At 41.9% G+C, this 11,633-nt stretch overlaps 1 protein-coding gene across 1 annotated transcript in view; it reads left to right on the forward strand.

Moving 5' to 3' along the window:
- The window catches only part of LOC126109720 (thioredoxin domain-containing protein), a 44,409-nt gene extending 33,228 nt beyond the window's left edge, over positions 1–11,181 (forward strand). The window contains exon 6 of the mRNA XM_049914774.1: positions 9,635–11,181. Coding sequence (XP_049770731.1) covers positions 9,635–9,794 — 160 coding nt within the window. The 3' untranslated portion in view covers positions 9,795–11,181. The remainder of the gene's footprint in view (positions 1–9,634) is intronic.
- The last annotated feature ends 452 nt before the right edge of the window (positions 11,182–11,633 follow it).

Here is an 11,633-nt window from a genome sequence, read left to right on the forward strand (position 1 = left end):
TCTCACAGAGAGATACATGTATTAACAGTTATGGCAATTACTTTTGAAATAATAAAGAGTTCACTTACTTTTTTATGTCCACCTTGTTTTCATTTGACTGCCTCTTACAGAAGCAACCAATTGGGCAGGACAATCATTAGCACATTCAGAAGAACGACGGTTCAACCCCGCATCTGGCCATCCTGATAAATTGCTTAAGGCAAATGCTGGGATGGTTGTTTCAAAAGGGCAGGGCTGCTTTCCTTCTCCATCCTTCCCTAATCAGAGTTTGTGCTCTGTCTCTGATGATCTCATTGTCGACGGGACGTAAAACACTAAACTGCTACTCCCCCCCCTCCCTCCCCCCCTCCCCCCTTCCCTCCCCCCTTCTTACAGAAACAGAATTAAGAAGAGGAAGGCTTCGAAGACAAAACATTCCAAAAACACAGCAGAAGAGAGGCAAGAAAATAGTCATCAGATGGAGTACGATTGAAGAAAGCGTAAAGCTAATGTTGTAACTCGAGTGTTTGCTAGCAGGCCTAATATGAAAGCAGAAGAAGGAAAAGAATTAGCAGTGAGGCTCTCGACAGTGCAGTTGCGGTCTTCTCACAGTCACATTGCAGCAACTGCAACTATGGGGCTCCCTATCTGTTGTGGAAGATATTGTTTTGCCAAGAATTTGTGAAATCCATATGTGAGTATATTGAAATAAGCCTAATGAAGTGTAAACTTATCTCCTGGGCATTTTATGACTTTAAAAAAAACCCACTGATTTACCTCAGTCGGGAAAGGTAGGTGTTTTGCAGGCAGTATTTGTAACACTACAATATGGGCACTGGTTTGCCTGTACACACCTGTGCTGTTTTCGCAGCTGTGTGGGCAGTTCGATTGCGAGGTCCCTTTCCCGTGCCAGCTCACCGAGTCTCCGAGTACCCCCAGGCTACATACTTCGATACACCTGTAGCCACTATTTTTCACTATGAGCTCGTACTTGCCGGTTGCTTATTTCCAGGGCAGCCGGCGTCTGTCTTCTGTCACCCCTGTGGTCAGTGGCAACTGCCTTCCTTTTGCTCCTCTGCTGCCGCGAGGTCCACAGCGTGCAAATGTACCCTTAGTTCCAGTATGCACCAGCAGGTAGTGCGGAAGTTGCCTTCCCCTCTTAAATATGTTAATAAAACATTAATGTTTGGGGACTGCAACACGTAAAAAGCACTAATATTTGACAGATGGCGGAGGCATTTAATGGTTACTAATTTTCCTCGGTTAAATTTAACATCAAACAATTTACTTAATAATATCAGAGCTAGCTTATAGTAGATGTCTTCCTAACTCACCAGTAATTCGTTTAATGAATCTGGTTTTATCTCACAAAATTTTACCTCATTCAGCATTGTAACTTCGCTGTACACAGTTCGAAAAACTGTATCTGGTGGCTTTAACTGGCAGTAATGTGTAGGGTGCATTTCATAAGTAACAGGTAGGGAAATACAGGGCTATTACAAATGATTGAAGCGATTTCATAAATTCACTGTAGCTCCATTCATTGACATATGGTCACGACACACTACAGATACATAGAACAACTCATAAAGTTTTGTTCGGCTGAAGCCGCACTTCAGGTTTCTGCCGTCAGAGCGCTCGAGAGCGCAGTGAGACAAAATGGCGACAGGAGCCGAGAAAGCGTATGTCGTGCTTGAAATGCACTCACATCAGTCAGTCATAACAGTGCAACGACACTTCAGGACGAAGTTCAACAAAGATCCACCAACTGCTAACTCCATTCGGTGATGGATGCGCAGTTTAAAGCTTCTGGATGCCTCTGTTAGGGGAAATCAACGGGTTGGCCTGCAGTGAGTGAAGAAACGGTTGAACGCGTGCGGGCAAGTTTCACGCGTAGCCCGCGGAAAATTGGCTCATGCCACAACTGGAGACCGACAGCACCGACTTCATCTTTCAACAGGATGGTGCTCCACCGCACTTCCATCATGATGTTCGGCATTTCTTAAACAGGAGATTGGAAAACCGATGGATTGGTCGTGGTGGAGATCATGATCAGCATTTCATGTCATGGCCTCCACGCTCTCCCGACTTAACCCCATGCGATTTTTTTCTGTAGGGTTATGTGAAAGATTCAGTGTTTAAACCTCCTCTACCAAGAAACGTGCCAGAACTGCGAGCTCGCATCAACGATGCTTTCGAACTCATTGATGGGGACATGCTGCACCGAGTGTGGGAGGAACTTGATTATCGGCTTGATGTCTGCCGAATCACTAAAAGGGCACATATCGAACATTTGTGAATGCCTAAAAAAACTTTTTGAGTTTTTGTATGTGTGTGCAAAGTATTTTGAAAATATCTCAAATAATAAAGTTATTGTAGAGCTGTGAAATCGCTTCAATCATTTGTAATAACCCTGTAATATCGGAGGCACATTTCATCTTTGCTTCTACATATGGACTAATACAGTATTCGACTCCGAATACTAAATGTGGAAACGTAGGCAGATCCCAAAAGTCTGTGATTGTTGTAATCGAAGATAGCTTGTCTGACAGTGACACATTACTGAACTGTAAAGTAATAGCTTTATCGATCCATTGTGTTAAATCAGTCTCATTCTAGTATTTGTTTTGGTGTGTTACATTGCAAGGGCAGCACATACACTATTAGGGATGCAGTAGATTATCAGTGATGGATGTGACTGCAAAGAACTGCTACTTTTTCTGCATAAATATTCGGCAAACTGTTCTACTCCAAGCAACAGAAAAAACTTAAGTTCTCCCATTTTACCATATCATTTATGAATAAGCAGAGGGAAAATTTAAACAAGCATGTCTTGTGCACCCTTCTCTGTTTCACAGTTTTACTGTAATATTTATGGCAAAGAAAGAATAAACATTTTCTTCAGCCACGGCCTTACAGCCCGGAAGACTTGATCAGTAACTACGGCTTCTGGTCGTGAAAGCCTTGATTGTGTGATTGTTGAAGAAAAATCATTGTTTTTGTCAAATCTAAGTACTTTCCTCCCAGCTGTGTACATTTGTGTATCCCATCAAACTTTGTGGGTGGGAGTAGTGACAGAGTGACTTGGTGAACTATTTTGATTTTGGGAAGAACCAAGTCTGGGGTTTAATGTAGATGTAAAATGTCTGGAGGAATGGAATGGTTGCATCTAAATTATTCTGTTAAAAGCTCTAAATTTTTTTTTTTTAATGGACTGCAATCTTATGGATCTTCACTGTTAGCCACTTCCCTCAGACTGTTTATGAATGCTAAGAACTGCCATGCATTCAAGTTACTGACAAGAATTTTATAAAGAGAAATGAAAGAGAAAATTGAATATTTCTGATATGACAGTTCGGCTGTAGCACAGGGAGACACACTTGAGTGGCAGTTTTGACAGTGTGTTTGATAAAAAGAATGAAAATTTGAGAAAAATGAAGAACCACTTACAGGATTGTTGACCCAGAAAAAATGTTTGATAATAGAAAGTGGTGCAAGATGTTTGAAATTCTGAGAAAAACAGGAGCAAGCTGTGGAAAAGCTGAGCAATATACTATATGTACAAGAACCAACAGAGAGCAATAAGACTGGAAGAGCAAGAATGAATTTTTCAGTTTAAAAAGGATGCAGTCTTTTGCTCCTGACTGTCAATCTATAAATCGAAGTAGCAATGACAGAAAAAAATAAAAGTTCAAAGGTGGGATTAAATCTCACTGTGAAACAATATAACGTGCTGACATGAGGAAAGTGTTTCCAATGATTTCTCATACACAAACAGCAGTTGACCGGCATTGCCTGGTGAAATGTTGTTGTGATGCCTCATGTAAGGAGGAGAAGTGCGTACCATCACGTTTCCGACTTTGATAGAGGTCAGATTGTAGCCTATCGTGATTGCGGTTTATCGTATCGCGACATTGCTGCTCGCGGTGGTAGAGATCCTATGACTGTTAGCAGAATATGGAATCGGGGGGTTCAGGAGGGTAATACGGAACACCGTGCTGAGTCCCAATGGCCTCGTATCACTAGCAGTTGAGATGACAGGCATCTTATCCGCATGGCTGTAATGAATCGTGCAGCCACGTCTCGATCCCTGAGTCGACAGATGGCGACGTTTGCAAGACAATAACCATCTGCACGAACAGTTCGATGACGTTCGCAGCAGCACGGACTATCAGCTTGGAGACCATGGCTGCTGTTACCCTTGACGCTGCATCACAGACAGGAGCGCCTGCGTTGGTGTACTCAACGACGAACCTGGGTGCACGAATGGCAAAAATCATTTTTTCGGATGAAGCCAGGTTCTGTTTACAGCGTCATGATGGTTGTATCCGTGTTTGGCGACATCGCATTGAACACACATTGGAAGCATGTATTCGTCATTGCCATACTGGCGTATCACCCAGTGTGATGGTATGGGGTGCCATTGGTTACACTTCTCGGTCACCTCTCGTTCGCATTGACGGCACTTTAAACAGTGAATGTTACATTTCAGATGTGTTATGACCTGTGGCTCCACCATTCATTCGATCCCTGCAAAACCCTACATTTAAGCAGGATAATGCACGACCGCATGTTGCATGTCCTGTACGGGCCTTTCTGGATACAGGAAATGTTAGACTGCTGCCCTGGCCAGCACATTTTCCAGATATCTCACCAATTGAAAATGTTTGGTCAATGGAGGCCGAGCAACTGGCTGGTCACAATACACCAGTCATTACTCTTTATGAACAGTGGTATTGTGTTGAAGCTGCATGGGCAGCTGTACCGGTACACGCCATCCAAGCTCTGTTTGACTCATTGCCCAGGAGTATCAAGGCCATTATTACGGCCAGAGGTGGTTGTTCTGGGTACTGATTTCTCAGGATCTATGCACCCAAATTGCGTGAAAATGTAATCACATGTCAGTTCTAGTATAATATATTTGTCCAATGAATACCCGTTTATCATCTGCATTTCTTCTTGGTGTAGCAATTTTAATGGCCAGTAGTGTAGATTGAAAGTAAACCAGAAAAAGTCAAAGCTAATGAGGCGGAACAGCAATAGGAGACAAAGTGTGGGATTTCTGCTACTTTGGGAGTGAAACAACACGTGTTGGATGAAGCCAGGATGACATCAAAATAAAACTAGTGCAGGAAAGAGGGTATTCCAGGTCAAAAGAGGTCTGCCAGTATCATATATCAGACTTAATTTGAGGAAGAAAAGAGAATCGAAGCATGTGAGATTTGGTCCTGTAGAAGGATGTTGAAAATTATGAGTGTCACACTGAAAGAAATGCAAAATGGTTTGATAAACATCCTATTTGTTTTCCACGCACCTCATATTTTGTACAGTTGTCGATAGATTCTTTAGAGACAAAATGTCATTTTTCTGCATAACCTCTGTCTCTCTTAGTTGCTTTAAGCCACTGTAGAACTGAGGTCTGTATACCCGCACAGCAGAAGCCAGTACAGGCACGACTGAGTCACTGTTCAGCAGCCATCACAAGGGAGTTGTTATCCTCAAATTTAGTTCTGTGAAGTGATTCATTCCGTTTACTGAAGAAATGGTAACTGCTTGATCCAAGGAAGTCATCCCTAGAATTCTCGTACGGTTTGAGATGTTCACTGCGCACTGTCTTCTGCGTTTCTTTGCGGGCATCTACCAGTGTTCTCGGAATCTATTAGGTGCATACATTTTTTGGTTTAAACAGCCTCGATGCTCTGCTCACATTCCCTCCTCCAACTTCCACTCCGATTGACAGTTTGTTCATTTTTATTGGTTTGTCTGCCAAAAGCAGAACATGAGTATGCAGCACGTTGTCACGAGTCGGTGCAGCACTGGGACTGCCACTGCATGTGACGTCCCAAGTATTGGCGTGCCCACTTTCACCATATAATCTGCTCGCATAATGACTGACTGTAGCGTAAGCCCCGTACACTTTCTTCAATCTCTTGTAAATGTTTGTCACTCTCATTCTCACGAGACAGAACTCAAATAACGTTTTGGTTCAGATGAACTTTGAGTGTACCAGCCATCTTCACAGAGTGCATTTTCACCTGTGGCCGCAAAAGGGTTAATAGTGAATACCAACATGGCTGGAAGTATATGATAACATACCAGTAAACTACAGGGTGACACACGGGAGATGGACGGTTTTGAACTGTGTAGTACTGAGGGCGCGGTGGTGGGAGATGGTCGTGATGGGGATAGTTCTGATCCACACAAGACGCCATTTGATTTATTTAGTCACTATGGAGCAGTGGGACTTGCAATGTCAAGTGTTAGTTTATGACAGTTTCGTGAAAAGTAGTGAGTCTATTATTGATACACAGCGATTGGTTCGTGCGCGGTTTAATTTCGGTCGACATGGAGCTGTTCCGAGCCGTGACACAATCCTCAGATGGGTGGAAAACTTCAGATCAACTGAAAACATACTGGATAAGAAGCATCCTGGCCCGATACGCAGAGTAACAACACCAGTAAATGTTGAAAGGGTAAGGCAAGCGGCAGTCAGAAGCCCGGGACGGTCAGCTAGATGTCATGCTATTGAGTTACGAATCAATCATCAATTGGTTAGACGAATTTTGCATAAAGAATTAAAATTCCATCCCTACAAAATGCTCATTGTCCAACAACTTAAGGAAAATGATTTTGCTGTATGAGAAGACTTCGCTTACAGAATGCAAGTGATTTTGGGATCGAATGAAAATGAAATTTTGTGGATGAGCGATAAAGCTCATTTTCATTTAAACGGGACCGTGAATAAGCAAAACCTACGTTACTGGGCTCCAGAACATCCACATCTTATCCACCAGCATCCTCTACACTCAGAAAAAGTAACAGTCTCGTGTGCTCTTGGCTCTGTTGTCATTAATGGACCTTATTTTTTTTTTAAAGAGAACAGGGCCACAGTTACTGTTAATTCAGTTCATTACATTCGTATGCTTGAAACATTCTTGAAACCAGAACTAAGAAGACGATGAATCCCTTTAAAATGCATTTGGTTCCAGCAGGATGGGGCAACATCGCACACCGCAAACACTTCAATGACAGAATGAGATTTTCACTCTGCAGCGGAGTGTGCGCTGATTTGAAACTTCCTGGCAGATTAAAACTGTGTGCCCGACCGAGACTCGAACTCGGGACCTTTGCCTTTCGCGGGCAAGTGCTCTACCAACTGAGCTACCGAAGCACGACTCACGCCCGGTACTCACAGCTTTACTTCTGCCAGTACCTCGTCTCCTACCTTCCAAACTTTACAGAAGCTCTCCTGCGAACCTTGCAGAACTAGCACTCCTGAAAGAAAGGATATTGCGGAGACATGGCTTAGCCACAGCCTGGGGGATGTTTCCAGAATGAGATTTTCACTCTGCAGCGGAGTGTGCACTGATTTGAAACTTCCTGGCAGATTAAAACTGTGTGCCCGACCGAGACTCGAACTCGGGACCTTTGCCTTTCGCGGGCAAGTGCTCTACCAACTGAGCTACCGAAGCACGACTCACGCCCGGTACTCACAGCTTTACTTCTGCCAGTACCTCGTCTCCTACCTTCCAAACTTTACAGAAGCTCTCCTGCGAACCTTGCAGAACTAGCACTCCTGAAAGAAAGGATATTGCGGAGACATGGCTTAGCCACAGCCTGGGGGATGTTTCCAGAATGAGATTTTCACTCTGCAGCGGAGTGTGCGCTGATTTGAAACTTCCTGGCAGATTAAAACTGTGTGCCCGACCGAGACTCGAACTCGGGACCTTTGCCTTTCGCGGGCAAGTGCTCTACCAACTGAGCTACCGAAGCACGACTCACGCCCGGTACTCACAGCTTTACTTCTGCCAGTACCTCGTCTCCTACCTTCCAAACTTTACAGAAGCTCTCCTGCGAACCTTGCAGAACTAGCACTCCTGAAAGAAAGGATATTGCGGAGACATGGCTTAGCCACAGCCTGGGGGATGTTTTCAGAATGAGATTTTCACTCTGCAGCGGAGTGTGCGCTGATTTGAAACTTCCTGGCAGATTAAAACTGTGTGCCCGACCGAGACTCGAACTCGGGACCTTTGCCTTTCGCGGGCAAGTGCTCTACCAACTGAGCTACCGAAGCACGACTCACGCCCGGTACTCACAGCTTCAATGACAGTTCTTAGACGCACGTTTCCTGGCCGGATTATCAACGTTTGGCAATGTTCCTTGGCCTCCCAGGTCTCCCGACTTGTCAGTATGTGACTTTTTTCTGTGGGGGTACCTTAAGATCTGTTTGTATAACCACAAACCATGAAATTTGGACGAGTTGAAGAATGCAATCATTCAAGAAATTACTGCCATCCCTGTAGAGATTTTAGTCCGTGTGATGGAAGATTTTGAAAAGAGACTCGAGTCCTGTATTCGAAATGATGGACATCAACTTGAAACCTACCCTTAGAAATTTATGAATTACTGTGCTGATAAACCTCTCTAAAAAAATCTTCGTTACTTGAACTACTGCAAGATAGCGAGTGCCAATACTGCCAGCTAAATAAAAGATTCTAACTACTGAAGGCACTAACTACTGATAGGCATAGTTATCAAATGAAAGATTTTGATAGAGAACAAACAATGTATTTACCGTTAATAGTGTTCAAAAGTCATAATATATATCTATCAGTTCATGACATCCAGTCTTACAAATTTACTCTTTCTGATGGACACATGTCCAGATCGTCCGCTCTCAAAATTCTGCCATATCTCTCCCCACATCCACCACTGCTGGCGGCTCACCTCCAACTGCGCAACGCTACGCGCTGTTCACAACCAACTGCCCAACACTACAATAGCAAATATTTCAAAAATGCAAACCAGCCACAGACTTCACACAGCACAGTCAGTGATTTTCATATAGAGCGCTACGTGGCGTTACCAACATAAAAACCTAAACAGCCTACTTACAACCTTGACAACGTTATTTTTCACAAGTAACTTTGTTAACTAAAATGGCAAATAATGAGCTTTGATTTTGTGTAAATAAACATTGGCTGAGTATTATTTCATTAAAAACTGCCCGTCTCCCATATGTCATCCTGTATTATCATATACATTCATCCCTGTCACTTTTCACTATTAATTGTGATATATCCTCTATAATATATGTTGTGCCTTTGGAACTACTTGAATCAATGGAAGTGTACATCATTCATTTTGCCACACTGATGCTCTTTTCTCTTCCCTTGGCAAAGTATAACCCTATAAAGTCCATGTATGATGTGGTAACTGTAGATGTCACACAGTAAAAGTAATGTTGGCACTAATGACTTAAGTTTTACACACTGAAGAGGAAAAAAAATAATGATGTGATGGTGTTAGTGACAAGAATAATGATGATAATAGTCATCCTTGTCCTTTTCAGTCACGAGTATACTGTTATTTGTAACCAAGTTTGCAGATGCAGGACATGGTGATTCAGTGCCTTAGGCACATTCCTTTCTGTGTGGCATCTTTTTCTTAACCTGCTGCTACTCAATGCCTGTTTTACTCCATTTTCTAATAATTAATTGCAACATGCTAGTGTACTTCTGTAAAGAAACCTGCAGCCAGCAACTGGAGGTTAGGCAGTGCTTTTGACCATTTGTAGTCACATCTTCAATAGATTCAGTATTTGTGGGAGAAAAACAATCTGACATAGTGTGGACATGATTTCCTTCTGTTTCAGCGACGATCTCGTCGAAAGGATAGCAATAGTTTTTCGTGACAATCCTCTTTACTGGCAAGCGGGCTTGGGTGTCAGTGTCATCGGCACAATCCTCGTGTTCCTCATTTCCTGCCGGCGAGCGCGCTCGGCTAAAGCGGCACCCACAAAGAAGAAGAAGTAATTTTAGACATTGAACTGTGTTCTGTGTCTTCCTGTGACTGTCTGGACATTGTGTGCCATTGGCGAATTTCGCCAAGCTGTGACCTCGGTAACAGTAGACATCTGGCAGCTGTCGCACGGAAGAGAAACAAGTGTACTACATCTGGTAGTATGAATTGTTACTTTCCATTACAGTTATTCTGTTTTCATTATCTTTTTGAAAAAAATAGGATCAGCAGTATTATTACATCATCATGTATGCTTCCAATTAAAACTGTCCAAAACATACAGCCTTTTCCAATATTCATAATTTTTTGTTTGTTAACATTGTACATAGTTCAGTCAGATGATATAGTGGTATAAGAATAACAAAATTGTTACAATACTGCTGATTCTATTATCAAAATACAAATAAAAAAAATACTTTCTCAAATGAACTGCAAAACTAGAGCAAGAGCTTACCAATCGGCCACCAGAGGGCTATAAAATGGCTCTCTCTTTCCAGACGAAAATACTGGAACGATCTGCTCTATGTGGACATAATTACTACAGTATAGTATACTGCCTTTCCAGACGTGAACAAATTTGCTTCCAGATCCTCTGCTGTTGATCTATCTGACTTTCACCGGTCACATTTTGCTGAAATTTGTGGGAGCAAGAGTTTTACTTAATTTGGATGTTGAGGCTCCTAATTGGGTTCTTTCAGTTCAAATTTAGTATTGAATTGTGTGTCTCAGATTACTCTTCGGCCGAGTTTTCGAGCCCTCTTCCATGTGCAAAATGAGGCATTGCATTTACTGTTGCTTGGGGTTGGAAGGAGCATTGGTATAACATGGCAAGAAGATCTTACCATTGTAAATACTGACTAATTTTGTAACTTAGTGACCAATAATTGAGTGAACTGAAAGATAATGAGCAAGCTTTTTCACGAGTGAAGACATAGAATCTCATTGCTCTGTTGCCGAGTGCTTCCGATGGTCCGTTTTTCCAGAAAAATGGCAGCTTTACGCTACTTAATGTATTTTCCTTAATTCTATAAAGTTGCTGTAATATAATGTGTGTTTCTTTCTCACCAATTTATATCCTTTTGTCTTGGGAGGTAACTAAACAGTGTGTATGGTTGTGCAAACAATTGACAAGTGTTAGCAGATTATATTTAATGGAAGCTTTACAGTACCATTTGGAAAGCTATTTTTTGTGAAATAAAACAGAAGTATTGTGATGGAATGCTCTATATGTTCACATTCCTTTTTTTATATAATTTTTACTCTAATGGCTTGAACTTAATGTATACAATGATGTAAAATGTGGATTTTTGAGGTTGATTTGTGCATATCATGTAAAGTATTGGCATCCGAACTTCTAATAAGTTTTTTTCACATTTGCATAATAAAAGAATGTTAACTTCACAGTAAGTGTTATTGACCCTGTCCTTTCCTTTTTTTAAAATAAATATAAATGTGAATCTTGTGGAGTTGTGTATATTTTTATTTTGTTTCTCATGTTAGCAAATGCAACTTTCATAAATCGTAATTATGCATTGCTGATGAGTAAAACTAATTACATTTTAAAAATTTGAGATGTTGTGGAGGATGCAACTATGAATGTCTTGATGTACGGAACCTGTAACCGGAAATGTGAAATAAAGTTTCTGCAGCACTAGGCACACTCTACGCGTTCGTTAAGCAAAATGAAACAGCAGAGTACTGTGGTTGGAAAAGATTTGTTGATGTAGAGTACCATCAAATACTGTAAACTATCTCTGTGGCTTCGCTACTGTAGAGTAAGTGTTCAATGTGACAACCAACAACTTTGTTACATAATACACAACAATGAATCACGTTTTGTCTGATTCTCTGTA

Source organism: Schistocerca cancellata, chromosome 12 (genome assembly GCF_023864275.1).
Source record: "Schistocerca cancellata isolate TAMUIC-IGC-003103 chromosome 12, iqSchCanc2.1, whole genome shotgun sequence".
Lineage (NCBI taxonomy): Eukaryota > Metazoa > Arthropoda > Insecta > Orthoptera > Acrididae > Schistocerca > Schistocerca cancellata.